The following is a 26,077-nucleotide window of genomic DNA, read 5'->3' as shown; positions in this document are numbered from 1 at the left end:
GCTATCCCTCGTTCCGTGACGGTCCCTAATGATCAGGCCGTGCTCCCTCTTTCCGTCCGTCAGGATAAATCCCGCCTTGCCGCACTTTAGTAGGGGTACTTATTGTGTACCTACGGATATCGGAGTAGATGCCAACGACTTCCCCGTTAGTATCGCGATCCACGGAGGGGCGGGGAAGCAACCCGAACGGAGCTACCCGTTGGCCCTGACCTCCAGGATGCCCCTTGCAACATGGAGCCAAGATGCAACCCCCCAAACGACCCCCTGAAGCCCCGATGCGACAACAACGCCAGGGCCTATGCCACCTTGGGTAACTCAGTATATGGTGCCTGCAGTACGAGTACATGCCGGGTACATTCAGGACTCCGGATATATGAGGGGGGCATTTGCCAACCTTGCTGGCTGAGGATTCTTTCCCCTGTCAACGGACAGATCGCACAGGGACCAAGGCGTCATATCATCCGGAGTAAGATGGCAAGAAGCCAACTTGAAACCGGCTCGCATGGCAAACACAAACTGCAAGGATCGCCAGACCTGCTGGTGGCGGAGCACTCTCGATGGGCGGGGGATGCCGAGTTGGCCGTTGAACCGCACCTTTCATGTCCCTTTGCCATTTCAACACAGCAGAACCGGGGGGCTTCTCCTGAATGCCTTCTCATCAGCAGACAATGGTGCTCGTACTCGTACGTTGTAATTTGCTTATACAGCGAAAAGTATTAGCATTCCCTGCCAGCTTGGTCGCCGTCCATCCGCGCTTGTTGAGCCAACAGGCAGCCAACCAGCCAGCCGTTTCCCATTGATTGTGCGGGCCTTTTCTTCATAATCAATGGGCATGTTAGCCCCCTAATTGCTCTCGATATAATATATGTACCTTTTCGTGCTACCCCTCTTTGCAACCCTACGCTGTGCTGTCACTCTACTCGCGGCATCGGACCTGTGCCTCTCCTCTGCTTGGTTGGTTGGCTGCACCAGTCTCCAACACACACACAAGCGAAAGATCGCAGGGAACAGACGTCACCGGACAGAGGCCCTCGGGTTGAATTTGTCCAGCGGGCGGTGCCAGTGTCCAACGCCCTCGAGCCAATAAGGAGACACAGGAAAACGTAAGCCCGACTCACACGAAAAGCCAACAAGACAATGGGCTGACTTTATATACTGCAGTCGTTCGGGAAGACGCAATCAACATGGTCTCCATGCTGGGTGGAAGTCGGAAGGCTAAGCAGCTTTGGCTTCCTCTTTTCTGCTGGACCCTCTCATCGCTTTCCAATCGCGCCAGCGCCGCAGCCATGGGTGGAATCTACACGGAGCTTCCTGCCGGGCTTGATGAGGTTGATGTCATCATTGCCGGAGGTTTGTGAAACCCCCGCTTGAGCTCCTCTGCTCAGCTTTAGTTTGTTTGGGAAATGAATCGCATGACCTAACCAATTGTTTCTTGAAATAGGCGGTACCGCGGGTTGCGTCGTGGCATCTCGTTTGAGCGATGCGGACCCTCACCTGTCGATTCTGATCGTTGAAGGCGGTCGAAACAACCAGGGCATCGATACCATCACCTACCCCCTTCTTCTCCTCAACAACATCCTGCCCGGAAAGGTGGACACGCTCTACTATGAAGCCAACAAAGAAGCGAGCGTGGGCGATCGCTCCGTCGTCGTCCCGTCAGGTGGTGTTCTCGGCGGCGGTTCCTCCATCAACCTGCTCACCTATAGTCGTGCTCAAGCCATCGACTACGACTCATGGGATACCAAGGGGTGGTCGTCAAAGGACTTGCTTCCGTATCTCAAAGAAGTATGTTTCCCCCAGGCTCTGGTAAGGTATCAACACTGACCAGCGCGTCTTGTCGCTCTGTAGCTTGAGACGTACTACGGCGCCGGCTCTCCGAAGACCCACGGCTACCATGGTCCCATGCCCGCCACTCCAGGCAACTTCACCGCCAAGGTATCAGAGGAAGGCTTCATCCGGGCGGCAGAGAAGCTTGGCTACCCTGAGGCCCGCGACATCCAGGATCTCTCAACCATCAATGCCACGCAGCGCAACTTGCGCTACGTGAGCATGGAAGGCAGGCGCCAAGACGCCGCTTCAAACTACCTCCATCCCCGCCTCGCGGACGGTCACCATCCCAATCTGCATGTTCTCACCGAGCACCAGATCGTCCGGGTGCTCTTCGACGGCAAGAGGGCTTCTGGCGTTGAATTCAGACCGAACCCCTTGTTCACCAACGGTACCGCCAGCGACACTGTGCAAACAGTCAGGGCCAAGAAGCTCGTCGTCGTCTCCTGCGGCGCCATGGGCACGCCCCTTGTGCTGGAGCGCTCTGGGGTTGGTGATCCCAAGGTTCTGGCTAATGCGGGTGTCGACCTTGTCGCCAATGTTCCCGGCGTTGGCGCCGAATACCAGGATCATCACCTCCTCACCTACGCCTACTATTCAAGCCTCCAGCCTAATGAGACCTTCGATGCCGTCTATACGGGACGTCAGGATGTCAATGAGCTCATCAAGAATAACGATCCCATCATGGGCTGGACTGCGGCCGACGTCTACTCTAAGCTCAGGCCGAGCGATGCGGAGGCCAAGGCCCTTGGGCCCGCGTTCGAGCGCGCGTGGAAACGTGACTACAAGACTTCTCTGACGAAGCCGCTTTCCATGATCACTTCTCTCAATGGGTGAGCTCTCTTCCACCCCCTGCCCGTCCCACGTACCTGCTGCCCCCCCCTTTCCAAATTTGACCACAGAATATGCTGACCGGGATTGCCTTTCTCCAGATTCCCTGGAGACCCCAATGGCCAGCCTGAAGCCCAGTACTACTCTTGCTCCACCTTCACACCCTACCCGTACTCTCGAGGTCACCTCCACATCACCTCTCCGAGCCTCGACGCCCCAATCGACTTCAACACCGGCTTCTTTGCCGACCAGGACGATGTCGATATCAAAAAGTCTGTCTGGTCCTACAAGAAGCAGCGCGAGATCATCCGCCGCATGGAAATCTACCGCGGCGAGTTCGCCGCCCTGCACCCGCCGTTCGCGCCCGACTCAGGCGCCGCTACCACCACCGAACCCCTCGACGGGCCTCTGCCGGACGACGTTCCCGATATTGTGTACACGGCTGAAGACGATGCGGTGATTGAGCAGTGGCTCAGGAAAAACGTTGGCACGACGTGGCACTCGCTGGGAACCTGCAAGATGGCTCCCAAGAGAAAGGGCGGAGTGGTCGATGAGAGCCTGAGCGTGTACGGTGTCAAGGGCCTGAAGATTGCGGATTTGAGCGTGCCACCGGAGAACGTTGGTGCTAATACGGCTAACACTGCGTTTATGATTGGCGAGAAGGCGGCGGATCTCTTCATTCGAGAGCTTCGAAGAATGGCTTGATGGTAGATGTAAATACTGCTAGTCTTGAACGCCAGCTCTCTGTTTCAAATTCTTGGAAAGCCCTAGGACAAGACCAACTCCCGGCGTAGTCTGGGAGAAAACCAGGCGCTAGCCCTGAGTATAGGCCACAGATGGTGATTTTACTTGAGTAGAATATCGAGCTTCTCGCGCAAATATTGTTTTTGATGCTCCCGCATGCGCTCAAACTTGTAGAGGAAGTTGACAATGGTGACTAGATCCTCGACTTGGGTACTCATGCTCACATCCTCTTGGCCATGACCTAGTGGTAGCGCCAAGACATCGGCGATTGTGCTGGTGATCTCGAATAGTTTCTGCATGATGCCGCTTCCCTGCGTGCTAATGCTGGTCACGCTCTCCAGACGTTCCACGAGGGTACGGAGCTGGGTCGACAGTCGCTTCACTGGGAAGTGGAGGGAGAGCCCCTCGTGGGAGTCGCGCAGCGGACCTGAGCGGAGGAGGCCGCGAGAGAGGGCGAGCTGCCAGACAATGGTGCGCAGCCAAAGTCTAGTAACAAAGAGGTCCGCAGCTTGTCGTTCGGTCAAAGCACTGTGGCCGCTGGCTCGGAGTTCAAGGTCTGCTTGAGCAGCAGCGGCCTCGTCCTCATCAAGCTGAACCTGCTTTCTCTCAATCCACTGAATTGTGATTTCGGGTATCAAATCGTCGTTGCTTTCCTCTTCCGTCCAGTAGGCAAGAAACTGCCGGTCAACAATGAGAAAGAGGGTGGTGATTCTGTTGAAGCCGAGTTCCACGTGGGGCTCTAGAGTTGGGTCGTGGGCTGGAAGTCCGGAGTGAAGGGGTGGCAGGATGCTCGGGTACCCCGAAGCGATGGTGAGGAAACGTTCGTGGATGTATGCCTCCCAGTATAGCCTCTGGTACTTGGCTGCCTCGGGTCCTCCGGGTGACAAATTATTAGCCTTGAGAGTCTGGAGCATGGTAATGGCTTCCCGCAGAAGCGCAAAGCTTCGGTCGAAGCGTTTGAAGGCCATCATGGATACCTCGAGGTAGATGCATGTCATGATGCGCTTCATGCCGGCTAAGGGCTCTTCGATCAGGCGACCATTAGGGCCAATCCTGAGTCCAGCTCGTTTGTGCGCTTCGAGGCTGAACTGCATCAGGTTGTCCATCTGAACGCTGGTGCCACTGGGCATGGAATTGCCTTCCTTTGCTAGAAACATTGTCACGGAACCGAATGCGTATACCAACGCAGCATCCTCAAAACTGTGCTCCATGTTGTCAATGGAGGCAAGGATTTCGTCAGGTGTGATGACAGGACTGAGAGAATAGACCATCTCCTCGAACTGGGGCAAGAGACTGGTGAAGAAACTCGCATTGAACCCGGTAGGCGCAGCCAGCGATTCAAACAGGCAGGGCTTATCCGAGCCTGGGGTTCTTATGGGTTTCGACGAGGCTGGGGCATTCTCCGGCCAGTTGAAGACGCTCTCCTCTCCTCGGACCTTGGCGACAAGACGCCCACGGATTGGATTTTTTCGCTTGCTGGCGGGCGATACGACGCACGACACGTCGAAATGGACGCACTGCGAGCAGGGCTGGGCGCCATCGCACTTCACTTTTCGTATCCTGCAGCCATCACAGGCTCTCGAGGCTCGGGCGACGCTGCTCATGAGAGATGACTCGGGTGAGTGCTAACAGCAACTTTGGCGGAGGGTGTAGTGCTCAATGACGATGTCCAGGGCTCTCTGACCCCGTGAGAAGGGCGATTCTCGGCGGCATTTAGGTTTCGGGAGGTGGGCAGAAGAATGGAATAGAGATTGAGGAGACACTGAGGATGAGAATAGGTGAAGAACTTGCGCGTTCAAGCGCGTTATTCGCGCCTGACTTTCAGCTTGAAGACGGCAAGAGAGGGGTGAGGTGTGAGGTTTTTGGCAGGAGCTCCTCCCCGCACCGACGCGCCTGCCCTTCTCCAACTCTCCGGCTTCATACCCTAAATAGTACATACGATACGAGGTGATGATAACTCGAGGCATTTATTGACACATGGGATGCAAATCTCCTTGGAAATCTATGTGCCTTCATCCTATCAAGGGCGAGATTGATGAGTGTCCTTGGTCACTCTAGTCCCTACGCGCGCGGTAACACGGACAACCACCATGACGCGTCAATCGACCACATTCACCTTTCTTATTCTGAGCTAAATTACCTCAATTAGATGCACGCCATGCCGGTACTCTATGCAAGGAGAATTGGGGCTAGGCTTTATGAGAAACGTGTTGCCGTCTGGATCATCGTAATCAGCATGCCCGACGCGTCGGAAGACGCCTCGCTGCGCATCCAGCAGCTGAAAGATCAAAATGTGAACTTGCTTTTTCACATAAGCTGCGAGCATGGCGAATAACCGCCCATTCGCCCCATCGATCGTAAAGTCCTCGTTGTCAATGTCGGTTCGGGCTGTAGGCCGTATGTGGTTATTCGACCACGGCCGCTGTCCATCAATCTCGAAATGCCATTCCAACCCGGCGACGGCCCATTGATCACGCTGGATCGTCATCCTCAGGAGCGGGCCTCGCAGCCAAAGGCGACCACCCCTTACCGCCCCCGTCGTATCAGTGGTGACATGGTCAAGCTCGACATGCTCAACTTTATAACAGAACTTGGGCTTGAACGGCATCCCCGGTTGCAAGGCGCCGTCCAGTGATGCCCACGACCAGCTCGGAGCCCGGTAGACCTCTGGCCGCGAGGTTTTACGGATCTTTTCCCCTAGGGAGAGGGATCTGCTCCACAGCAGCTCAGCCTCCAGGTACCGTCGCCACATGCCGGCGACATACTCGTCTTGGAGGATGGGCCTCATGCGCTTTGCAATGGCCGAGAGCGCTAGCAACTTGTCGCTCTCGACGGTCAGGTCACATCGGACGTAGGACCTGACGATGCGCCACCAGAGGAAATGCGCCGTGTACTCGGGCCCAGCGCCGTTTGCCGACTGGAGCACTGCTGCAATCTCGTGTCCATCAGGCTCCAGATTCTTGACATGCGTATCCAGAGTCGCAAATAGAGACTTGGGAAGACCTGTCGGCCAAGTCTCCGAAGCATCCATCTCGTGACACTCCCAGAACAGCTGGCCGTCGCCAAAGTGGAGGATCCGGGGAGCCAGCAGACGCTCCTGGAGAACCCACGATCTCGAGTTGAGGGGGGCGGACTGGACTTCGCGGTGCCATTGTTCGGCATCAAGCAAAAGGTGGAGGCCCTCTTGGCCGTCAAGATACACATTGACGATTTGTGGCTGAAGCAACGGCAAATTTCGTGACGAAAACATACTGTGGGAACTGTCGGGTACGTGGGCGGCGGATATGTTGCAGTGCGAGTTCATGTAGACCTTGTGCATGAGCGTCACTTCATTCTGCCAGTCGCGTTGCTCATCTCCATGCTGGATGATGCAAAGGGCATCGATCCACAGATATCGAATTCCTAGGCGGCGGGCAACGAAGAAAGCATCTTGAAACGTCTGCGGTAGCGCTGACGATGGGAGTCCAAGAAGTAGCTGGTCCCGAGTCGATGTTGTCAACTTATAGTAGTTTCCTGAACCCCAGCGATGGCTTAGAGTCATGTATGGTCCTGTAAGTTGTGTTTGTGCTGTCTCAACTAGGCTGACAGTTGAGAAGCGACTGCTTAGGGGCCCTGAATCAAGCAGCCTAGTCGGATACCAGTTACCATCGCCGGCTGCATTGCACTTTCGATGCTTGTTCTGGCAGTTGGTAATCCACTGTTCCGCGAGACACAGCGTTTGAGGAGAGTTAGTGGTAGGAGGGAGACTAGACCCATCACCCTCTCCATTTTCAACGCGGTCTGCTACCTCAGTCAATAGACATTCACAGATCACGAGGACAGCTGGTATGGTCATTGAAACCGAGAGACGTACGTCGAAATGCTGGATCAGCGAAGAAGGGCTCGACATGAAAGCTGCCGGCCGGGACGTCCCTCTCGGGCTCTTCCGGGCCTAGCGAACGACGTTCAAATCTGACGTTGAGCGTATGGCAATTGGCCAGTCCCCCCTTATACATGTGTGCCGTTGTCACACCCGATGCTGGCGACATGTGGACTCCGACAACTCCAGACTCAGCTCGGCTTTCCAAGAGCTCCCTCTGGTGAGGGCTGAGGTAACGCAGCATACCGGTGCAGATGTAGCAGCCCTTGTCGACGGAATCCTTGAAGCTGGCAAAGCTGGGATGGTGCTTTGGCTGCCTGCGTTCATGATGATCGTCCAGGGTGGGGAGTAAGGCAAGACAGAGGTCGCACAGCATCTTCAGAGGCCAGGTTATGGAAGTTCCGTAATTTCAGAGATCGTATGTTCATGCTCTGTCTATTTCGAAGGGGGTTGAAGCCTCCCAGTCGATCTCCATACTGCGGGGGCGGGTGAAATCCACGATATGGAATTTTGCGCTGCGCCACCCGACAACGAAACTCCATCTTTCCGCAAGGCTGAATCTGATGCCTAGGCACGGAGTTATGAGAACTTCCACCAAGCCGAAGTCAGGAAGGCTAGCCACAAACGCCTTGTACTGGAGTAACACGTCGATGGTGACGATCTGCGGCACATAAGTGTAGTCAGGCAAGAAAGCCCAGGCGGTCGGGGCCTATTTCATCACCGGTGGTCGCATTGCCAAAGTGCTCGTTGAAGCTCCTAGCCAGCGCCCAGCCCCGATCTGTGGTTATAAAACTACACAAGGCGAGTTGTTTATGAAGGTAATCGATGGAAAGATATAGGAGAGGAGTGCTCACCCACAACACTCTCGACTAGGCCCGTCGACTTGAGAGTCTCTGGGATCGATCACTTAGGTGTGGGTTTCTCCGACACGTCTCCCCTAGCCGCATCAAGTGCCTTAATATATATCAGAGAAAAAAGTGGTTGTGCGTGCGAATGCCCCAGGCCAGTGATACCTCAATGGCAGCCAGAGTCGTAGCAAGACCAGTCAAGAACCGCGTCATCATGTTGTTCCTTTGAAGACGGTATATAAAATAACGACACCAGGACGAGTGCTACAACAAGTGTTCAAGGGATTTCTTCTATATTTACCCTTATTTATCCTAACCCTTCAAGAATATCTTTGGTAGGTTCGCTTTTTCCGCGTGGATTCCGATGATTTCCCAATGTCGGGCTGATTCTTAGGATTTTCGATAGCTTAAGTTCCTAACCGGAATTCTAGGCCCATAATCGAAATTGACCTTACTAGCTTGTTCTCTACCCAGTTGATGTGATTCCATCTGGCACGATGTCGCGATATAAGTGCAGGCATGCATGGCTCATCAACAAGTACTACTGCCACTTTGAAACCCACTCTTTTGGTCTCCAACTGCATAATACCTCAACTTGGTCAACGAACACCAGACGAACACCAAGTCGGCAACTCTTCGGTTTCAATCTTGACTGCGTCCACCTGGAACACAGAGAGAAAGGCCGGAGATTACTTTCAAAATGTTTGACTATAGGCCCCTGAACCGTGAAAGATCGGAAATTCGGCTCGTTCGCTTCGTTGACGAACCGCAAAATGAAGCCGGCGACTCGGACTCAGAGTCAGCCCAACTCGAGCTGCGCCACGCATCTTTGAATGAAACCGATATTCACTACGCGGCCCTCTCATACGTCTGGGGTAGTTAAACAGATATGGTTAAAATATATATTAAGGGAAGCCCATTGAGGGTCGGCCGCAATCTCCACGGCGTACTCATGCAGCTCCGTCGCAATGGCTGTGCCTCCTGGCTCTGGGTCGACTCCATATGCATCAAACAGTCCAATATAGACGAGAAGGAATGGCAGGTTAGCCTGATGCGCTCCATATTCATTCAGGCCGACCGTGCCCACATCTGGCTTGGTCCGGGCTGCAGAGCGACGGATATGGCCATGGATTTCTTATCGCGTGTCGGTCCCCGAGCTCTGTTAACCCGAGCGTATCGTCTTTGGCCGCACACAGCCGTAGGTGATGAGCTGTACCAATATGTATGGGAGAAGGGATGCTGTTTTAGAGATTCGTCCTGCAAAACCACCTTCATGCAAATACCAGAGGAGAACCTTATTGGGTTCGTCTGGGATCCCCTAAACGAACCAGACCTGCAAATGGAGGAACATCAACTTCGGGGCGAAGAGGACGATGTTCTCGGCGGGATCGAGACCTTGATAAAAAGAGACTACTGGCATCGAATCTGGGTCCTTCAAGAGGTTTCTCTCGTAAAAGAAGCCCTGGTATTATGTGGTATGAAGAGCATGTCCCTCGACATGCTCATTGCGACTTTGGCGGCCACTGTTTATATAAACGGTTACCGGTGCTACATCCCCTGACCCAAAACTTTGGATGCAACTTACGGCACAACTTCTTCGAAAATGTACCTGTTATCATGCGTCTCATCAACCAATACATGATACCAGGCAGCATGAAGATACAACTAGAGGACATTGTTTTCCAGAGGGTCAAAGCCCCAGGCTGCCCTTTCTACTCCGCGACTGATCCCCGGAATATTGTTTTCGGAGTTCTTGGGCTGTTATCGGACAGGGAGAGGCTTGGCTCAGAGGTGAATTATAAGATGACAGTGGGCAAGGTCTTCACCGCCCTGACAAGGGCTCTGATTTATGATGAGCGTCCAAACAAATTTGCCCTCGCTAACGTCATTTCAAGAGGCGAGGCAAAGCTAGACATTTCATTACCTAGCTGGGTACCTGACTAGAGAGATATGGGGAAGTATGGTAAGATGATTGCTCCCGTTGACAAGTAAGGATCCTTGGGGGCTACCTCTAGCATGTCAATATCGGTGCCTCCCTTGCATGACGAAGCACCGAGCGATTTGGGGCTTCTGCGTTTCCAGGGTTGGCGCGTTGATATCATCACCGAAGTCATGAGGCCACCACAGACTCCACAATGGGTTCGATCAGATGAATTGGGACCATCATTCATTGTCGACACACATTCCCAGGTCGATTCCGTCATCAATTTTGCAAACCTCGGACCCGAGCCTGGCCCAGGGGAGGACTATGTTTGGCAAACTATGACGGTACCCGGCTTTGGCTTGGAGGAGGAAACGAGACGTATTCTTCGTACAATTATGCATCGAAAGAGCATTGATACTACAGAATTAGGATTTTACCAGCGCTGCTGCATATGCCATATGATGGGCTACAAAAACGACTTTAGTGAACGAGCCGCTCAGCAGTCAGACGACGAGATTCTCGACCAAGTCGTATACTTTCAACAAACACTACCATAGGTCTATGGGAACGTTTGCCGTGAGAGGACCTTTTTAAAAACTGCGAAGAGTATGTTTGGTTGGGGCTATATGACCATATGGGTGGGTGATATAGTGGTCTTGCTTAACAGAGCGAAGTCGCCCATCATCCTACGCCCACGAGACGATGCTAGCGGCGGGAGGTTTACATTTATGGGAGACGCATACGTCCATGGTATCATGGAAGGAGAGTTTTTGCGGACATTGCCTGTCTATGAGGAGTTCAAAATCTATTAGTGGCCTGCCTCTGCCAGCTCCTCTATGAAGGTTGTGGCCAAAAGTATTGATTCATTTTGTACCTGCCTCACTAACATAAATGCACTAAGAGACATAGCTACTATTAAGACCTAGTAGTGTGAAAGGAAAGTGGGTTAATTGTGCTTCATCAATCTAGTGTCTACTTGTTGTGAGATTGAGAAGGTACCTAGTTGGGTTCTCTTCAAACCCGGGATACACAAATACGAGGCGGAGGTTCAGCTCATTAAAAAGGAACATCAAAATTACAATACTATCTTTGAAAACCCTCTGTTCTAGCATTCAACACCATCCCCCTTTATTTCTTCATACACGTTATGCACACTACGATTTCCTACGTTAGGGTAGGTACGATCCCGTTATACAGGTCCCCACAGGCAGGACGTTGATCCCGTTCCAGATTACACCCACACCTAGATGGCCGCTGTAAGGGATAGTTCCTGTGGCTGAAGCTGTAGGAAACCGTCCTCCACCACGGCAGAATCAAGAGCAGCTTGGACCACCATCGAGAAAACTCTAACTGCAGCATCTAGGTACGCGTAGCGCTGCATGTCTTGTCAGATCACGTGAGTTGGGGGCATACCGGGACATCGCTGCACCCCTCACATGCGTTGTTGCCTTTTCATGAGTCATCGAGACAAGCACAACTCGACATCAGATGCCTCTGGGTACCATGTATTGAACGCCTTCATCACAGTTGTTTCTTTTTGATTCTCTATTATGGGTGCGTCCGAGACGAAGGCCACTGGGCAAAAGGAGAGCGCAGATTCATTCGTCGACGGCGAACTCTTTTATGGTCCTTCCAATCATGAAATTCTGGGCGACTTGCAGAGACAGAACGGCACGGCGGAGAAGAAAATCTGCGACTTTCCTCGAGCACGGGTGAGAAAGCGATACCAATTCTCCCGAACAGTCTGGCGCATTGATCGCCGGCACTTCACGGAGAGAATAATGTTATGGAAGGAACTCGACGGGAGACTACCGCTTCCAGCCATGCCATCTCCCTCCTCTGGTCTTCGTGACGTCTATATGATAAGCCGTCCTCACAACGCTAATTTGACTGGGTTTAATTCCTTCATATACTGGTCAGTATACTACGAGGGCCTGGTCTATCATCTTTCCGTAGATTCTACCTTAACCGAATAATTCCGGTTATATTCGGCTACCCTTAAATCAGCCTATATAAAAGCGCGGACGATGCTTAGAGTAGATAAATGCGACGTAGCTTCATCAGAAAACCCCCCTCTGGTATGCTATCATATTGGTCAGACCGATCTGGATGACGCGGAGATTATATGCCTCGCATAGTGGATCATTAGGAAGCTTAATCGATATAACCTCTTCCGAAGTAACTATCAGCACTTTACTATGGCTCTATGTGTGTGGATTCTATGCAGACGTAGATATTTTGCTGTTTTCATAGGGTCCCTAGCGTAATTATACGCTTAGGACCAGCTCAGAAAACATGGCTTAGGATCTGGTTTTATAGGCAGTTTCTCCTAAGGCTTTAAGCTCTGCTCAGCGGAAGGGCCTGGGTTTCTCCGAGACTATGAGATAGATAGATTATTCCTTATCTTTCAAAGTTGCTAATTTTAGGCTTAGGGCAGAAGGTTTCGACATATTATCTAGCCAGAAGAATTTTGCTCCGCGCTTAATTCTATGTTTTATGGTGCTAAGGTACTTAAGATATTGATATGATTAAACTTCTCGATAATAACTCGTGTTAGTCTAAGGTAGGAACCATTTCATCGATGGACTTTGGCCACCAACATATAAGACGAGAGACTTCCCTCTATATAAGGTTTAGGAACATTGCGCCTGGAGCTGCGTGCTTGCGCTATTGCTAACGGGGTAGAAGCGCGGGATAGGCTATGACTGGGGACCGTACCTCTTGGAGTCGGAGGATTTTGAGCACGATTGATATTATTACCTAACCTGATATAACCTTGGGACTGGATGAGGGTTAGATTTTCCATCTAAGATACGGCACTTTCTACAGGGAAGCACTAAGACTAAGCTTCCGAGTTAGTGTTGAAGATTCATATTGGTTAGGCTATGGTCTGTCTACGTCATCCAATGTCACTGGGCTCTACTCCACGAAACTTGGTGCAACTAATGGCAACGTGGGTTCTGCAATTGGTGCTCTGTACTGATGTTTGAGACTATATAAGTATACGATGAACCTTCTACGACTGTAAAAGATCACCTGACCGTTGGCGGCTCCTCTGTCCACCGTTTGCCTATAGGGGCGTACCCCGCTCTATTATTCCGTGTAACGGTTCCGACCAGCCCCAACAGGCCCTCCGATATCAAAGGGACTACGGGTCAATCCCTCATAAGGGTCCCACATTCCCCTCCTCAGCGAGCTAAGGATGGCCGGAAGCCAGCCAGGGGTGACCTGGATAGGCAACGTTGTAGGTGCTGGCCATCTTCTCCGATGTGGAGCTCCTACAGCTGATACTGAGGCTGCTGTATAGGCCCACCGAGTCCAAAGAGATCGATTCTTGAGAAACTCGGGTCTAACTTTGCGCTGACCGGTCTGGGGCCTGAATGGAATGCCGTTCATACTAAAGTGCTAGATACTCGTCACAAACTACGGCGTATTGCTGTCTGCGGGCTTGCCACGGCTATAGAAGCCAGAGTCAAGACACCTTCTTGCAATCAGGACGTATCGGTTACGTTACAAGAAATAAAAGAATGCAAATGATGAATCTTGGCATCTCATGATCAACTTGAGGCATATTCTGGATTCTGTAGAGACCTCTGTGATCTGAACATGGCTGTCGAGGACGTGTGGTGCTTGGCCTTTGTGCGAGATGGTCCAATGGAGAAGCTGCCAGTAATGAAGCCGTAGTTGTTTGTGTTACATGTACGATGGATAACCGGAACGTCATGGTGGCTTCGCCCCCCTCGCCAACCGCCTCCATCACCCCTCATCAATAGGCCTCCGGTGACTGTGCGGACTACATCTACGAGTAGGGGGCAACGGGCGGTGAGGGATGGGATTCACCATTAGGTGGTCGACTCTCGTGATGTATTTTTCTTCTGACCTCACTCGCCCCCCTACTGTACCATCCTATAAATGTGATATATTGGAGGCGTATACATGTTGCAGGCGTGCCGTCCTGTAGGTGGAAGTTCTGTGATTCCCCGCAGGGCGTGTGCCCTTTTCCTGTGGGCGTAGGCTCTACCGCATCCCCGCAGCTGTCCCGTCTTGTGCCTGCGAGCTGTGTACGATATGTTGCGAGCATACCGTGATGCATGCTCTGGGGGTCTGTGATATGCTGCAGGCGTGCCGTTCTGCAGCCATGGTCTCGGTGGCGCCGTGCAGCTGTGCCGTGTTTCGGCTAGGCCTGTCTTTGGCGTGCCCACATAGCAAATCGTGGCAAGCAAGCGTAGACTCTTGATGGCCCAAGCTATCGGCGAGACAAATGTGGCAATGAAACAGGCACTTGATGTCAACGTCTGCAACCCACCGTGTCTCCCCGACAAGCAACGCCGTTGCCGGTGCTGTACTTGACGGTAATTAGAGCAAGGATCTTCGCCTGTATATGTACCTCGGCGAGCTCAAAGGAGGTGTTCAACGGTGATGGATGACTGGAAAAAGAACCATCTCGTCTTGCCAGTCTGCCAGCGAAACCCCCTAAGCCTATCTACTTCCCGGCTTGACTCGGCGCGTACTGCTATCTTGCCTACATATACAGATATCATCCTCGCGACAGTTCACAGTGACAACCCAAGGTACCACATAATATCTTAAGTAGTTTCCAAGCCTGAGTTACAATGGAAGTGCAGCTTCTTTCCCCAAACGAGCCGGAGAAGCTGGCTCATCCCTGGACCTCATCTGTCATCTCCAATCCCCATACCGACAGCGGGCCAGAGAATGGCTCTCAGAATGGCACCGATGCTCTGTATCAGCAGAACGGTCAGCAGGAAGAAGAATCCATCTCCACCCTAGCATGGTCGCACAGCGATGAGTCGTCAAACGACTTCCGCTCTGACATCTTTACCAAACCCACGCTGCCCATGCTGGAAGCCATCATCAAGACATCTCTGGGCGACTGCGAGATGGAGGAGGACGTGACAACCAACGCCCTGCAGGATTTCATGGCCAGCCTGATGGGCCACGAAGAGGGCCTCCTCGTACTCTCAGGCACCATGGGCAACCAGGTTGCCCTCCGATCGGCGCTCATCGGGCCACCCCATTCTATCCTGGCCGACCATCGTGCTCACGTCGTCACCTACGAGGGCGGCGGCGCGGCCACCGTCTGCGGCGCCATGATCAAGGAGGTCGTCCCATCCAACGGCCACCACCTCACGCTCGACGACGTGAAGCGCCACAGCACCCTCACCGACACCATCTACGACTGCCCCACCCGCGTCATCAGCCTCGAGAACCCCCTCTGGGGCACCGTCATGCCCCTGGAGGACGTCCGCGCCATCTCGCAGTGGGCCCGCGCCCAGGACCCGCCCATCCACATGCACCTGGACGGCGCCCGGCTGTGGGAGGCCGTCGTCGCCGGGGCGTTCACGCTCAGGGAGATTGGCGAGTGCTTCGACAGCATCCAGATGTGCCTGTCCAAAGGACTGGGGTCCCCCATGGGCAGCATCATCGTCGGCAGCTCGCGCCTGATCAAGCGGGCCAAGTGGAGCCGGCACATCATGGGCGGCGGGATGCGCGCGTCGGGCGTCATTGCCGGACCAGCGCGGTGGGCCGTCGAGAACGTCTTCCTGGGCGGGCAGCTCAAGGCCGCGCAGGACAAGGCCAGGCGCGCGGGCGCCATGTGGGAGCACCTAGGCGGGAGGCTCCAGCTGCCGATCGAGACGAACATGGTCTGGCTCGACCTGAAGGGGTCGGGGCTGACGGCCGAGGAGTTCTACCCCATGGCGGAGAAGTTTGACATCAAGATGATGGACATGTTTGAGGGGAGGCTTGTCTTTCACTACCAGATCTCGGAGGACGCCATGGCACGACTGGGGGCTTTCTTCAGGACCCTTCTCGCCAACAAGGGCAATCCATCGGCCACGGAAAATTAAGTAGGTAGCACTGTTAAGGTCGTATGCTACGCAGGGAAGACTTCTGAGGGTGTGACCGTTTGCTTGACTGTTAGACAATAGACCTCAGCCGAATGCAAAGTTTAAACATCCGTGCACAATCCTTCTCTGTATAATTTTTGGTGGTGGGTTTTTGGAAAAATGCAGACAGAACTGACTCAGTTGACTTGGACAAATATCAGGTTTGTTGGTTGTCTAGCGGGGCGATATCAGAACAAGGCGAGGAAGTCTAATAGAAGAATGAAGGGGAGTAAGTCAACTAAAACTGTATTCCTTGCTGAGACTGGGATAAAATACATAAATGTATATTTTGTTCATAGTTTTAATACGCCTCTTGTGAGATCTGAACATCAGTAGGAAACTCATTCTTAGTTACCCTAATTTTAGCATGCGCCATCATGACCCTGATAATGGAGATAGTATACTCGGAAATTCGCATCCCAACTTTTGAATACCCAACATCCTGTAAATACTTTTATACGCCTGAGAGAAACTTAAACTGAAGAAACAATCAAGCAGAGCCCGTTTTTTCCCACCCAGCACGAATGCGCGCCAGGTACTTGCCCACAGACTCCTCATCAACCGGAGGCGATGGATAGTCATCGCCGCCCAAGACGTGCTGGCCCCCAGACGACCCCTTGCAGGTGACCATCTCACCCGCCGTCTCGTCTCTAAACCCATCCACGACAGCTGTGATCCGGGCAATGGGACTCCCGGGATGCACGACCGCATAGTCCAGCGCGCGCTCTTGCCATGCCGTGAACGGCAGAATGTCGTGCTGCTCGCCGCCGCCGTAGGCCTCGCCCAGTAGCGCGAAGAAGCGGTCGAAGCTGGGGGCGCGCTCGTTGACAAAGTCAAAGTCCTGCCCGATGCGGCCCTGGTCCTGCGTCATGATGGCGACTATGGTGCTGGACAGGTAGTCGATGGGCAGGACGGAGGATAGGGTGGCATCTAGGGATGGGAACGCGCCCATCTCCAGACTTCCGGAAACCAAGCTATGCAGGAAGTCACCCCGGTCCAGGCGGAAGTGTCCCGTCGATACCGCAGCGGTGACGAACGGCAAACGATATATGGACGCCGTGAGACCTCTCCAGCGAGCCGCTGACACCATGCGCTCGGCCAAGTACTTGGACGTGCCGTAGCCGTACTCGCGATCCGCCTCGGTCAGGTCGTAGCCCATGTGGATGGGCAGCGCCGACACGGTGGACACGAGATGCACGGCCTTGGGACGCCCATATGAGGCCAGGCGCAGGACCTCGTGCGTGCTGACCATGTTGGGGCCGACGTAGTCCTCCATCGGGCGCATCCAGTCGACCAGGGCGCCAGAGTGGCAGATGGCGTCGACGCTATCTGCCAGGTTGTAGAAGACGTCGTCTGGCAGTCCGAGCAGGGGGCGTGTAATGTCACCGACCACAGTGTTGAGCAGGGGTGTATACTCGTCGGGTTTCCAGAGCCCGTAGCTTGCGAGTGTGCCGACCATGCGCTCATGTGCCTGGTCGGTGTTGTGGGCTCTGACAAGGCAGTGCACATGGATGCCCAGCTTCAGCAGGTCATGCACAATGAAGGCGCCCACAAAGCCCGTCGCACCCGTGACCAAGACAGACTCCGGGCGCGTAGTACGTGATGCGCTCCTAAATGAGAAGTTGGGATCGAGGCAGCCCTTTCGGATCAGGCTCATGCTCAAGCGGGGAGAAGACCCCACCGATGATGCTGCCGTGGCAGAGGTTACGGGGGTTGCACCACCTGATCCCGTCTCAATTCCCGATGAGTCCGAGTCTGTCCAGCTATCCTGGATCTGTGACAGAAGAGACAGGCTCATTGCCCTCAGATTTGGGTTGTGGAGTGCTATGCCTGCAGACAGCGTCAGGCCCGTTGCGGACGCCAGCCTGTTACGCATGAGAATTGCCGTCAACGAGTCGATGCCAATCTCCGGCAGGGGCAGGTCAATGTCCACTCCCTCCGGCGACTCAAATCCAAGTGTCCTTGCTACTATCTGCCGTACCATGTCCAGGACAATGGAAGCGTGTTCTCGGGAGGCTGCCTCGCTGAGAGCCTTTGTCAGGTCCCCGGGGGTCGACCATGTCGGAGTGTGATCAGATCCTCTCTCGGATGAATTTTGTTCTTCCCGGGAGCTAGTCTCACCCACGAGGGGAATCAGTAGTGGCGGTACTTGGCCATCTCTCTCGTGAAAGTAACCGCGGACCTGGTCCAGATTGAGTGCGGCGGACACACTCAGCGCCCTCCCACGACGCACTGCCCGCTCTAACAGCTCTAGGCCTAGATCGGGCACTAAAGCATCATGGCCAAGGCGAGCGAGGTGACGACGCCCCGTACCGGTCATCCCGGCTGCCATGCCATCGCCGCCCCAGAGACCCCAGGCTACGGAGGTGGCTGGGAGGCCTTGTGCCTTGCGCAGATACGCCAGGGCATCGAGGAAGGTGTTGGCTCCCGCGTAGTTGGCTTGGCCTGGTGTGCCCATGATGCCAGAGATGGAGGAGAATAGCACGAAGAAATCTAGACTGGTCATGTGCTGTGTCTGCTGGTGCAGGTTCCAGGCTCCGTCTATCTTTGGCTCGTAAACGACGTTGCACCGCTCCGGCGTCATGGCAGAGAGGACGCCATCGTCGAGCACACCAGCCGTGTGCACAATACCGCGGAGAGGACGCTCCTCGTGGTGGAACATGGATAGAATTTCCTGGACACTTTCCACGTTGGCCATGTCGCCGGCGACGACGGTGGCCTTGCAGCCCAGCTGCGAGAGCTCGTCTACCAGAGCCGTCGCACCAGATGCCTCCATGCCACGGCGCGACGTCAACACCAGGTCGCGGACTCCATGGCTTTCCGCCAGCCACTTGGCCACACGCCGTCCGAGGTCTCCCAGGCCACCTGTGATCAGCACCGCACCATCTGGCCGGGGGATCATCACGGCCTCAGGCTCCGCTCGCAGCTCCGATACATCGATTCGTTGCATCCGCGGCACCAAGACCTGGCCCTGCCGCACGGCGCATTCTGGCTCGCCATGTAACATCAAAGCTGGGCCCAGTGCTTGGACGCATTCTTGTCCTGCCCCCACGTCGATGACCCGCAGACGCAGTTCCGGATGCTCGTTCCGGGCGGTGCGCATCAGACCCCACAACGGCCCCGCCCCGAGCCCCGTAGTCTCGGGTAGATCATCGGAGCCGGAAGTAGGGCCGGAGCCGGTCCCCACCGCGCACCGGGTGACCCATACAACCGGCGCCGCAAACCCGTCCCGGGCCGCCGTCTGCAGCTGGGCCAGCGCCTCTGCGGTGAACTGGCGTGTTTGGATGAGGACATCAGCATCGGAATCCCATACGCAGAGAACACCGTCTAGATGCTCGGCGTCTTCCAGCTGCCCGACGGGGATGAGCTGCACGCCGGCCTGCGACAGGGCTGTCCTGGCCTCCTCCACCCACGCCGTGACGGCCTGATCAGGGCCACCTGTACATATCAAGCCCCATGAACTACCGGGTGGGACGTGATGGGTGTCGACTGGGGGCCATTCGACCGCGAATTGGAGACTGTCTATACTCTTGACGGGAGCGTCGACTGGCTTTGGAAACATGTCGTTGGATTCGTGTATAGGTCGACCGAAGCGATCCCGTTGGAAGGCATAGGTCGGCAGCGCGACTCGTCTACAACCGAGGGGTTTGAAGTATCCGTTCCAATCGATGGAGACATGTCGCTTATGTAGATCGGCGAGGCTGCCCTGGATCACGGTCGCGGCGTCCTTGCCAGGGACAAGAGATGGCAGCCAGGAGATGGCATGTGTCTTGTCCAAATCAACATCAGCGTCGAGACACTCTGCGCCCATACCACAGAGCACGGGCCGTGGGCCCAGCTCAACAAAGACACTGGCTCCCGCATGGGCCAACGTGCGAACGGCGTCACTGAATCGCACCGCCCTGCGCGCCTGCTGGACCCAGTATCCCGGATGCTCAAGCTGGCCGGCCTCTGCCAGGAGCCCAGTCAGGCTGCTGAACACGGGTGTAGTTGGTGGATTGTACTGCACCGTCGCAGCAACCGTCTCAAAGGCCGCCACCATGCCGTCCATGTGGTGCGAGTGGAACGCATGCGACACGTCGAGCTTCTTGGCCCTACGGCCCTGCGATTTGAAATGCGCGGCCAGCGCCTCCACGGCATCGCCATCACCGGAAGCAACTGTCTGCATGGGCGTGTTCAGCCCCGAAATGCCAACCTTGCCTCCCAGACGCAGCGTCTCGATAGCTCCCGCCACGTCATCCTCGTTGGCCTCGAGCGACACCATGCCTCCTTTGCGGCCATCTGGCATCGGCAGGGCCTGCATCAACCGCCCTCGCGCCGCCACCAGCCGACATGCGTCTGAGAGAGAGAAGATACCAGCAACAAAGGCGGCAGCAATCTCGCCCACGCTGTGGCCCAGCACCATGTCCGGCTGGACGCCCCAGCTCTGCCACAGCCGCCACAGCGACGCCTGCAGGGAGAAGAGAGCCGGCTGGGCAAAGTCGGTGCGCTGCAGCAGGGAGGCGGCCTCGCTGCCGGGCTCGGCCCACATGACGTCCAGCAGGGGCCTCTCCAGCACACCCTCGAACTGGGCTGCGATCGCCTCTATTGCCTCGCGGAAGACGGGGTAGTCCCTCCAGAGCTGCTTGCCCATGCCTGCGTGCTGGCTTCCCTGGCCGGTGAACATCATGGCCAGGCGTCGGTCCCCGATGGGTGGTGGAGTGCTGGGGCTGTTGGTGCCGGCGATCAGCTTGTCCAGTTTGGACAGGAGCTCCTCCTTGTCACTGGCCATGACCACCAGACGTTTCCGCAGATGGTTACGGGCCGTGGCCAGGGAGTAGGCCACATCATCAAGACTATCATGCCCGCTGCTGATGCGCCTCCGTAGCTTGACGGCCTGCTGGACCAGTGCGGCATCGGTGCCGGCTGATACCAGGAACGGAAGTGGGTGCGACAGCGTAGAAGCACCCACAATCTGTCGTGAACTCTCCCTAGGAGCCTCCTCAACGACAATATGGGCATTAGTACCACCAATTCCAAACGCGCTGACTCCAGCCCGACGCGGCAGATCCGCTGCCCTAGACGGCCAGGCTCGTCTCTCCGTCACAGGGGCCATATTGGCACCGGCCCAGTCCACTGCAGGCGTGGCCTCGGTGATGTGCAGCGTCCGCGGGATCACCCTGTGCTGCATGGCCAGCACCACCTTCAACAGACCAGCCAGCCCGGCCGTCGCCTGCGTGTGGCCGATGTTGGACTTGACCGACCCGACCCACAGCGGCGGATCCTCCGGCACCTCCGGCATTCCCGGATCCGGAAGCCCCCGGCGCGACGCCCCACCAAAGACACCGGCCAGCGCCGCCCCCTCGATCGGATCCCCGAGCCGAGTCCCCGTCCCGTGCGCCTCCACATAATCCACATCCCCCGGCTGCAGCGCCGAGGCAGCCAACGCCGTCCGGATCAGCCTCTCCTGAGACCCCCCACTCGGTGTCGTCATGCTGGCACTGCGCCCGCCATGATTCACCGCCGTGCCACGCACCACCGCCAGGACCTCGTCCCCGTCTCGCCGCGCATCCGACAGGCGCTTGAGCAGCACGGCCGCCGAGCCCTCGCCCCAGCCCGTGCCACATGCGTCGGCAGAGAAGGCCCTGCACCGCCCGTCGGGGGCCATGCCTCGTAGCCGGCTGAACTCGACGTGCACGCGGGGGGTCGTCAGGAGGCTCACGCCGCCCGCTATGGCCATGTCGCACTCGCCGTTGCGCAGGGCGCTGCAGGCCAGGTGCGTTGACACCAGGGATGAGGAGCACGCCGTGTCGACCGTCAGGGTCGGGCCCTCGAGTCCCAGGATGTAGGATACGCGACCTGACATGGCGCCGCCGGATGTGCCCGTCACGGCGTACCCGTCCATGTCGTCCAGGCCCCTGGTGTTGACGTCTGCCTGGTACGCCGTGATGCTGCTCACGCCGATGAAGGCGCCCGTCTGGCTGCCCCGGAGCTGCTGCATCGTGTACCCGGCGCGCTCAAAGGCCTCCCAGCATGTCTCCAGCATGAGGTACTGGCTAGGATCGAGGGTGCGTGCCTCGCGGGGGGAGATGCCGAAGAAGGCGGCGTCGTAGGCGTCGATGGGCGAGGATGTGATGAATCCGCCCTTTCGGCAGTAGGATTTGCCGCTGGCGTCTGGGTCAGCGTCGTAGAGCTTGTCGGCGTTCCAGCGGTCGCTGGGGACGTCGATGACGGCGTCGATTCCGTTGTGGAGGAGGTCCCAGTACTCGTCTGGGGTTGTGACGCCTCCGGGGAGATGGCATGCCATGGACACGATGGCAATGTCCTGGTCCATGTTGTTGGGCCTCTGCAAGCCAGGGACAGGTAGGGGGCCAGAGGAATTGGGTTTGTCCACATTGGCCAGGTACGCCGCCAACGCTTTGATGGTGTAATGCTCGAATAATTTCGCCGGCGACAGTGTCCGTCCCAACAGCTTCTCCAAGGCCGCCTGGACGCGCACGACACGCAGGGAGTCGCCGCCGATCTGGAAGAAGTTGTCGGTGGTGCTGATGCGATCATGGATGAGGACTTCGGACCAGATGGCCAGGATGTCTCGCTCCAGCTCTGTAGCAGGCTTTGCTGCTGGCTCATTCCCAGATACGGTCGTCGGATCCGGTAGAGCCTTGCGGTCTATCTTGCCATTGAGTGTCTGCGGGAACTCTTCCAGCTCGACGAAGAAGGCCGGCACCATGTAAGCCGGTAGGCGTTCCTCGAGCCACGGTCGCAGAGAGCGGCTGAGGGCGGGCTTAGCGGGTTCACCGACTAGGGGTACATTTGCATATTGGGCGAGGTTATCCCTGTCCATCACTTTGGGGAGATGGAGCCTGAGGTCGGGAATGTCGCACTCACCCCAGAACACGGCGTCCAGGCTCCAGACGTCGCCAGAACGACTAGGTAGCAGTGCCAGCTCCCGTCCCCATTCTGCGGCAACGTCCTTTAGGACCTGGGGATTGACCCAGGACGAGGATGAATGGGGAGAGGTATTGCCTCGTGCCGCTGCTAGTCGGTCATGAATGTGGCGGAGACGGCCGTTGGGGATGTTGTTGAGGCGTAGCACATTGCCCTCGGTCACGGCCAGCCGCTCCCGTAGGGAGGCCACATTCAGACCCAATCTGCTATCATTCCAGTTGAGCTCAGTGACAGAGGACGGGGTGCGGTTTTGACCGTCCTCATTAATGTGCAGGATCACATCGAAGCGATAGCGTGTCATCTCATTGTCATAGCGGCCATCGCGCAGCGTGATGTCGACGGATGTGATCTGGGGAAACAGGGTAGGCAGATTGGCAAAGAACTCAGGTGAGACAAGCAGCTCACGATCAGACTTTGCTGCGTCCGAGGCACGCCTGGCTAGTTCCCTAGGATCAACCTGGCCTTTGGTGCGGAAGTCTATCAAGTCCCCATGGAACTCGTGGAGCAGTCCCAGGTTTCGCACATCGCCCAGGTATATACGGCCGTTGTCGACTGCTTTGACCGACCACTCAAGGACTGTGACAAGGTAGTCGATGCTGGGGAAATACTGGGCTACCGAGTTGATGATGACCGTGTCAAAGGCACCCTCAAGCCCGGCCTTGGGCAGTGCGTGGGCCTCACCACGCTCACAGACGACATGTCCCAATGCCAGCTTGGACGCCTGTCGGCGCGTCATCTCGACGGCCTGGGGCGAGGTGTCGAAAGCATGGTAGAGGCTGCAATGCGGTGCTATGCTGAAGAGCATCAGCCCAGTGCCAGATCCAACCTCGACGACACGCTGAGGCGAGCACGAAAGGACGCGCCTGACCGAACTCATCTGCCAGTCACGCATCTCGCCGGCCGGTATTGGCTGACCATCGTAGCTGCTATGCCAGCCGGCTAGGTTAAAGACACCGTCTTGGCTCCCGTCGGGTGTGGCGCTGGCATCATCCTTGGCTGAGACATCACCGGCAGAGGCGCCATAGACGTGGTCCCACGCACCCGTCCATTCCACGACACCACGAGTCTCGTCCGGATCTGAGCCCGATCCTGCAATTGGATGTGTTTCCCGGATACAATAGGCTACCAGGCGCTCCTCTCGAGCAACCACCACGGCCATGGACACGTGGTCGTGCTCGCTGATGGCTGCCTCGATGTCGCCTAGCTCAATCCTGTGACCCCTGATTTTGACCTGGCTGTCGGTACGGCCCAGCACAGTCAACTTCCCGGGATCCTCCTCTGCGAAGCGAGCTAGGTCACCGGTGCGATACATGAGACCTCCATGGAACGGGTTCCTGATGAAGCGGGACATGGTGAGGTCGAGATTATTGCGGTAGCCGCAGGCCAGGCTGGCACCTCCAATGTACAGCTCACCAGTGACACCCGGGGCAACGGGCTTCTTCTCCTCATCAAGGACATACAGTCTGTAGTTACCAAGGGGCCGGCCGATAACAACATCGTCGCCCGGGCTCACCCTCCAGGTGCTCGCCCACACCGTCGCCTCGGTTGGGCCGTACATGTTCCACACCGAGTCGGCGTGGCAGGCCAGCAGACCGTCGGCCACGCGACGGGGGAGCGCCTCGCCGCCGCACAGGATCTTGCCCAGACGGGGCGTGCCTCTCCACCCAGAGTCCAGCAGCATCTGCCAGGTCGTGGGCGTCGCCTGCATCATGGTGATGGCCTCGCGCTGCATCAGGGCCAGCAGCGCTCTCGCGTCCGTGACTTGGTGCCTCTGGGCAACGACCGTCGTCGCGCCGCAGAGGAGCGGCATCCACAGCTCCAGGGCTGCAATATCAAAGGATACGGTCGTCACGGCCAGGAGTCGGTCTGCCACGCCGCATCCTGGCTGCTTGTGCAGCACCGACAGGAGGAGATTGCACAAGGCTCCATGGCTGATCTCAACACCCTTAGGCCGGCCAGTCGAGCCAGACGTGTATATGACATACGCGAGATCCTCAGGCTGCGAGTTCACCAGGGGCCCGATCTCTGCAATCTCATCTTCATCACTGCTGCTCCCCTCCATGTCTAACCCCATCTGGCCCTGCTCCTTGTCAATGTCCACGCACACACCTCCATGTCCCCAGGAGGCCAGGGCATGCAGAGTGTTAGCGCTGGCAACGACAAGCTTTGGCGCAGCGTCCTGGAGCATGTAGCTGATACGCTCGGCAGGGAAAGCCGGGTCAATGGGCACGTAGGCGGCGCCGGCCTTGAGCACGGCCAGCAGCACCACAATGAGGTCGACGGAGCGGTCCAGCGCCACTCCGACCAAGTCGCCGCGCTTCGTGCCTCGCTGCACCAGGACACGCGCCAGGCGATTCGCGAGCGCGTGGAGCCTCCCGTAGGTCAGCTCGGTGCCGGCGCAGGCCACGGCCGTCTTGTCCGTGTGCCGGTCCGCGGCCTGCTCCAGGACGCGGTGCAGGACGTGGCCCAGCGTGGTGTTGTCGTCGGTCTGGTTGAAGTCCTCAACCACCACCCCGTAGTCTTCTGCAGTCAGGGCTGCCATACTGTTGTTGAAATGTGTATTATTATGGGATAAAACTTAAGTCATCTGCATAATGCGTTCCAGCATGGGCCACAGCCTACGACCTGCCTACAGCTGACTTATAAGCTAGTCCGATTCATCCTGGCCCATGCCTCCCTCGCCTCGTTACGTACGTGCCATAATCGATGCCTCTTACAACACTCACCCACAGTCTTAAACTACGATCCTATAATCGTAAGGATCGCCTCCGCATCATGCCGTATACCCCGTAAATGCCCAGCTCAATGCTGCCGTCTCATGACCCTAGCCTGACGGTCACCGGTGAAGACACGACGGTGCCGCCGTCTCGACATCATTGGTGTACAATATGCACCGTTCCAGAGGCGACAACTCGCAGACACGCGTTGGGACGTTGCCAATTCATACCATGAATGGGGTTACATCACATGTATACCGCGAGCTACGCTTTCGAATACATGTCATACGCTACTCTCAAAGCACGCTATCCTTCAGTTTCTCACCGTACCCTAAGGCCTACGCCGGTAGTTCGGCTGAATTGCATGTATATACTCGTATGTAGGCAACAAGTCCCATCCAACACCATCCGCCCCCCGATATGACGGAGGAGTCCAGCCTATGCAGCGTTCCGCCTGTGCAGGGGCCTGTCGATGCAGTTCCGGGCGGGCGGCC

At 56.3% G+C, this 26,077-nt stretch overlaps 4 protein-coding genes across 4 annotated transcripts; 2 read left to right on the top strand and 2 right to left on the bottom strand.

Moving 5' to 3' along the window:
- Positions 1–1,286: 1,286 nt before the first annotated feature.
- Positions 1,287–3,363, top strand: ACO1O0_003530 (GMC family oxidoreductase; the record flags this gene model as incomplete). Its single annotated transcript, XM_083192981.1, has 4 exons — positions 1,287–1,350; positions 1,442–1,785; positions 1,849–2,660; positions 2,760–3,363. The coding sequence occupies 4 exons, from the start codon at positions 1,287–1,289 to the stop codon at positions 3,361–3,363; spliced, it is 1,824 nt and encodes a 607-aa protein (XP_083052038.1).
- Positions 3,364–3,503: 140 nt separating this feature from the next.
- Positions 3,504–7,637, bottom strand: ACO1O0_003529 (uncharacterized protein; the record flags this gene model as incomplete). Its single annotated transcript, XM_083192980.1, has 3 exons — positions 3,504–4,919; positions 5,543–6,915; positions 7,256–7,637. The coding sequence occupies 3 exons, from the start codon at positions 7,635–7,637 to the stop codon at positions 3,504–3,506; spliced, it is 3,171 nt and encodes a 1,056-aa protein (XP_083052037.1).
- A 7,009-nt stretch (positions 7,638–14,646) lies between these two features.
- Positions 14,647–15,900, top strand: ACO1O0_003528 (putative secondary metabolism biosynthetic enzyme; the record flags this gene model as incomplete). Its single annotated transcript, XM_083192979.1, has 1 exon — positions 14,647–15,900. The coding sequence occupies one exon, from the start codon at positions 14,647–14,649 to the stop codon at positions 15,898–15,900; it is 1,254 nt and encodes a 417-aa protein (XP_083052036.1).
- Positions 15,901–16,429: 529 nt separating this feature from the next.
- Positions 16,430–25,408, bottom strand: ACO1O0_003527 (putative PKS/NRPS-like protein biosynthetic cluster; the record flags this gene model as incomplete). Its single annotated transcript, XM_083192978.1, has 1 exon — positions 16,430–25,408. The coding sequence occupies one exon, from the start codon at positions 25,406–25,408 to the stop codon at positions 16,430–16,432; it is 8,979 nt and encodes a 2,992-aa protein (XP_083052035.1).
- Between the last annotated feature and the right edge of the window lie 669 nt (positions 25,409–26,077).

The sequence above is a fragment of the Amphichorda felina genome, assembly GCF_050947745.1.
Source record: "Amphichorda felina strain 45539 chromosome Unknown scaffold_3, whole genome shotgun sequence".
Taxonomy (NCBI): Eukaryota; Fungi; Ascomycota; class Sordariomycetes; order Hypocreales; family Bionectriaceae; genus Amphichorda; species Amphichorda felina.
This window is presented reverse-complemented; position numbering and strand designations above follow the sequence as displayed.